Genomic DNA, 6000 nt, shown 5'->3' with positions numbered 1-6000 from the left:
TCTAAAGTCTTTTTTTTAACGACGAGTCCTATATAATGTTTGATCATTTTCATTAATTCAGGGTTGTTTTGCATTCAGGAGGAAATCAGTATAGTACCTTTTTAGAAAAAAAAACAGATCTGAGGATACTACTCAAGCACCATTCAGATAAATATGAAAATGAATTTTCTGTACTACTAACTCCTGACTAACTTGCATCCCTGATGGTGATGGAGCTTCTCAAATCGGTCTGAACCACCACGCGGCACCTCCGATTAGCACCGGTGGCTATGTATGGTGCGAAAGAAGTTCAACATACAACACACACACACCTGTGTGTGTGTGTATCCACGGCAAGAGAGATGCCTCCACTGAAATATAACATGAGGATGGCACATACAAAAAGTGTGAATCATATTTCAATTTATTATTTTTAACTGTTACAGAATAATTAGGTAAACATTACACGAAGCAACATACATTTAATTTGCAAATATTTAAGACTAAAACAGTAACACCTCCAAAAGTCAGCCTAATGCAAAGCTCAGTCTGCATATTTATAGAGAACACACGGCACACTGTTTTATATATTAAAAGGCACATTTAGCTACAATAACTTTTCAAAAGGCATGATACTTTGGACCAATTACGTTGAATTTGTAAATGAATATCTACGTCTAAAAATGTACAATACCCACGTAAAAAAATCAATTTGCATAACTTAACATTTAAATATCGTACTTGTCCAGAACTAGTAATTTGTACATGAAACAACGAGCTGTGAAAGTTGGCAGTTTTAAACACTTTAGCTGTACTTGTTAAATGAATACATAACACGTAATAAGGTTATTAGCACATTCACTTTTTTAGCACATCCACCAATTTATAATTCAAACCTTAGATATAACAGCAACACAAATATGGCATCACGAAGCAAGATTGCTTCATAAATTGTTTCTTTTGGCACTTTATTGTAGCAATATAAAGTTTATCTAAAACTTAATATTTCTGCGTACCAATGGGTGTGAGAATAGAAATGAAAAAGCTAATTAAAAAATGATAGGGGTCAATTAATTGGGGGGGGGGTCACAAAACATCTGAGGCACCCTGTACAACGAGGTGATGACAAATACTATACTAAGGGTTTTAAAAATTACAAGAACCTACAGTACTTTGGTCAAGAGAGATACGGTAGTTGTAGCATCACTACAGCATTCCGTACTCGCATTCACACTGACCCACAGACACACCTTGTTATTCCTGTGCGATTGATGGGATGCGATCTGGTTCAGCTCGATTGCTGCCCATCGATCACAAGCAATCGTTTGAGGTGAAATACTTGTGCAACCGGGTGCAATGCAGTCACGTAAAAAAAAAGACTGCTGCTGTGGAAACGACGGTGGGAGAGTCAGCAAAACGGGGAGAGAGGTGGGTAAAAATGGGAGACCATCAAGCAAAAAGGTGTGATTATGTGCGCTGCTGCAGCCACGATTTATTACATAGCACGAAAGAGACCGCTAGAGTCATGGCCCCAAAAACTGAAATATCTGGGCCGTGAACCATGACGGCTTTGGAGCCTACTACACCCAGTGGCGGCGGCGCAGGTGCACAGGCAAAGCAATAAAATGCTTAGCGGCCCCAAACAGCTCAAGGTGCCCTGGATTCCTCAAATATCAGCTCACATCCCAACAAACGTATCACGTTAATGAACATGAAATTCCAAATAATTGATCTCACTTCTAGCACGTCGGTACGGTACTCTTACATCTCTGCAGTATATTTGTGTACATCTCTAGGCTATATTTCTGTACATCTCTAGGGTATATCACTTCTAGGATTTTGCAAATTGAAAAGGGAGTTCCCAAAAACAATTTATACTCAGGGTTACCCTCTGGGTCACTAGCACCAGCCCTGCTTACATTTGCCTGAGGATGGAACTCCATTTGGTATGATGAAGACAACTACCGCGTATATTCATCTCGACCACCTGATTTTATATTCGTGTGGTTGCTCGATTTTCTAACTTGCTCGCTGATTTAATGAATGTGTCATTTGCTATCGAGTGTGCATGCAAAACTGGCAGCCCTGCTGCACTGCGTGCGATGATAGCGCGGTGAAATAGCGGCGTGTGTGCGCGTCTGTCCATAGCCATACAATCGAAAACTCTTGATACGATCAATCTTAATTTTGGAGCTTTCGTGACTGCGACAGTGTTACTAGAGGCCTTTACCAACACCAGGAATGGGCACCTCACAGAAGACGTTGGAGATCAGACTGTTGGTCAGCATTGGAAATACAAAGCTTTTTTAAATTATATTTTTGCCATAAAACGTGATATATGAGAAAAATTAAGCACGCAATGATGCATCAAATCATCAGCCGCAGTTTGATGGATTGTTAAGCTCATGATACATTTCTAGAATTGTGTTTGAAATTGTTATATTTATCTTATGAGCAATGTGTAAATTATATGCTAATTGTACATTTATCCAAACGGAAAAAAAACACAATTGTGCAAATCATTATATGCCTACAACAGAGACAGTGATAAAGAAAATATCGCGTCAAGCTGAAAGCGCTAATTACACAAAATGGCAAATGGCTAGAAGTTTCAATGGGGGGGACACCTATGGTGCTGAATTGCAAAACAGCTGCTGTTCCCGCATCTGTATGCACATGGCAAGGATTCTATTTGACGTCCCCGCTAATCCAATTAATTTTATAGCGTTCAAAAAATGTAGTGTTGTTGTACCCTTGTCATGTGATGATGAAATTCATTTAATTTTAACACTTTTCATGCAATTCTGAGCTTTCTTTAAGTCCGCGTATTAAACTCTCTGATAAGCATCAATGAGGGGGCAGGGGTGGGTTTATCATAGTTTTTTTGGGTGTTAGATTACGTCAATATAAATGTGTTTTTAAACCCGCCACCACCAGACAAAGCCAATTAGTAAGGTTTGTCACGTAAAAAAAGTCTGCCAATTAGTTACTACTTCAGCATGTCGTTGTGTTGGAGAGTAAACCGACGATATATACAATTTGAATACGACGTTTCGCTGGTGATTTACGTGACAAACCTTACTAATTGGCTGTGTCGGGCGATGGCGGGTTTAACGACACGTTTATATTTACGCGTTTTCACCCAAAAAAAACCTTTATTATGGATATTGATGATGAAAGCCTATCGTGTTAAACAGGGCTGGGTTTGTAGTACTGTTTCCACATCCCAGCAAGTCGAGTGGCAGGCAGCAGCATCAGGTGAAGAGGATTACTCCTCAAGCGTGAACAGAGAATAAAGGACGTCACTGTGAATGTTTTCTTGGTTGCGCCGTACCGCGTGTTGTTCGGTATGATGTCTCATCTTTCACCCCTCATGCTAGGAGATTTTTCAAATTCATTTCCTAAAGAAGGCTCCAGCGCGTGGAGCGGAACGTCAGACATCGTCCTGAACAACATGCGTTTCGACCAGAAAACACATCGTGTCGTGCAGTGTAGACAGCAGTTGATTTGAATGTTGACATTTTGCCAAATCACAAATAATCACTGCAACAGCAAGTATTTGAAATCTGCTATGTATTTCCAAAATACTTAAGTACATTTCATGGATAATGTATAATTGTACATTACATATAAAATTATTTAAACAGGAAATGTATCCAATTACAGATTTCGTTTTACAGTCCAATGGGCGTTTGCGCATTTTCCGCTCATTGCCCGAGGTTCGTGGATCAAGCCCAGTGGCGGCCCTGGTTAATACTAGGTGCATATCAACAACAAAAAAACTCGTCGTCTGCTTCAGTGGAAATGAAAGATCTCACAGCATAATTCGAAAAAGAGTTGGCCCTGTGTGCTGGCATCACAGTTTCAGAATTGCCAAATCACTCAATTGGGTCAAAAACACAAAGCAACAATCGCCGTCTACGAGAAAACGAATGCCCACTTCTCTTGGCCGGTGGTGTTGCATTCACCTCGGTCCTCACAGGGACAGCTGCCAGCGGGGGGAGGGGTCCCCTGCTGTGGGGGCACCTCGGTATGTACCGCACAAGAGGCGCGGCATAAACGCATTCAGTGAAGCTGATCTTGTATATAACATCGTAGCGGAAGAGCCGACTGTATCCAGGCCGTAGGCTCTAGGCGCGTGTCTCCGAAGCGCCGTCGCCGCGGGCGCCAGCTGTGCCGGCCGTCGAGGGGAAGGAGGAGTGCGGTTTGTGCGCCGCCGCCACGGCAGGAGGGCCATCTCTGCCGGTGGTCAGCTTACCGGCGGCTTTCCCCTCTACGCTGTGGCGGATGCCGTAGCCGAAGTAGATGAGGAACCCTGCGACCGCAGTTTTTGGTCGGAGACAAATACGAGGGGACGTCGCATTCACACCGACAACGAAGGTGGACGGGAGAAGCAAATTCGATTGTTAAAGTTGACCAGCGAGCGGCGCAAGGCGCGATGGATGGGAGGACCAATTTCTGTGGTCACAATCACGCATTTTGCTGTCTATAAATCGCGCTGTTGTTGCACATCATTACCTTCACAACTGTGCGTGTGTACGTTGAACTTCTTTCGCGCCGCACGTAGCCAACCGTGCTAATCGGCGAGCAATCACATTACTACGATAATTATGAGGGCGTAACGCAAAGCTAAAGAGGCGTGCAACAAATCGAATCGTAATTCTAGTGGGGGGGAAAACGTGATAACCCACACATAAGATGCGCTAGGTTCATTGGAACAGCTTCCTGTCAAGGGGCAGAAAAATACATTTGCCCATTTGCTTTTGTCATTCACTTAATTGAGCTACCGTTCGGGAAAAAGCCTATTTCCTGCACAATTATCTCTTGACGGGTACCAAGGTTTCTTCCAACAGTGAGCGCTGCTGTCCACCATACCCCCACACCCTCACATGCAAATCGACTCATGTAGCTGCAAGCAGTTGCCTTAATTGTGTTAGAAATACCACAACACCCCTCTAACGCAGCCTCCCTCATTTCATGTAAATTGCTGAACGCGCGTGTACACAATTAGATGTATTCAGCCACACCTCGTGTTATTATCAAGTCAGCCCTTTTAATTACAGCAAATGAATGTATGTTGAACTTCTTTCGCACGGTACGTAGCCAACCGCGCTAATCAGAGGTGCGGAGTCAGGACAAGAAACTAAACACAAAAATCAGTTCTGAAGAGATGAGTTTTCAACCTCGACGGTGGATTAAAAGTGCGTAGCTCCAGTGGCTTCCTCGCATCGGAAGAGCATTCCAGACGGCCGCGGGAGCCGCTGCTGCGAGGATGACCGGAGTTTGCGCGATGGTTTACGCTCCTTGACTAGATCAGCGAGGTGTCGTGGTTCAATTGTCGCAAGGACTTTGTGCGTAATGAGTGCGGCCTCATGTACTCGGTCGGCAACCGGAATTAAGCCTTGTCTTTATCTGCGGTTAATCAGTCTGAGGAAAGTAAGTGGGCAAGGACAGGACAACGTCGTCGCTATGGAGCGTGACAGCAGGTGATCTTGGGAGAGGACTCGCGGGAAAGATCACTGCCACCGCAAGAGATGGAGCGATGAAATCCAATGCAGGCCCTCGATGAATTTGCTCCATCGCAGGACCGTTAAACATGGTGGAGGCTTGGGAAAGCCTTCGTGCAACGGTGGAATGATCATGGCTCATTGTTGAATCCGTTTTTATTCGCATTCGGTCATAATACGAAGTATTCCTAAAGCCTAGTCAGGAGCGCCACCTACAGATGGCAAGCGGTATCCGCAGTGCAGCAAGCTGGAGCTTTCTCATGTGTTTCTGGGTTGTCCCGCGTGTTCGGGACGATGGCTAACGATTTGCACAATGCCTTCGGTGCTTTTTCAAGAGCATTTCACGTCCTGAAGACGCTCTGCGTTCAGTCCCTAAAGAAGCTCCCGGCATATGGAGCGAAACGTCGGACATCGCGCTGAACAACACGCGGTACGAACCTAAAACAAATCGCAGAGCTGTGGAGCACAACCGCGAAAACCTGCACAGTGGTAGTACAGCAAAAGCACCCCACAT

At 44.2% G+C, this 6000-nt stretch overlaps 1 protein-coding gene across 1 annotated transcript in view; it reads right to left on the bottom strand.

Annotated features, from left to right (window-relative positions):
* Positions 1 to 391: 391 nt before the first annotated feature.
* The window catches only part of LOC144722724 (cationic amino acid transporter 2-like), a 34881-nt gene continuing 29272 nt past the window's right edge, over positions 392 to 6000 (bottom strand). Inside the window, exon 13 of the mRNA XM_078601075.1 lies at positions 392 to 4294. Within this exon, the coding sequence (XP_078457201.1) occupies positions 4110 to 4294 (185 nt within the window). The 3' untranslated portion in view covers positions 392 to 4109. The remainder of the gene's footprint in view (positions 4295 to 6000) is intronic.

The sequence above is a fragment of the Lampetra planeri genome, chromosome 15, assembly GCF_965212315.1.
Source record: "Lampetra planeri chromosome 15, kcLamPlan1.2.h2, whole genome shotgun sequence".
Taxonomy (NCBI): Eukaryota; Metazoa; Chordata; class Hyperoartia; order Petromyzontiformes; family Petromyzontidae; genus Lampetra; species Lampetra planeri.
This window is presented reverse-complemented; position numbering and strand designations above follow the sequence as displayed.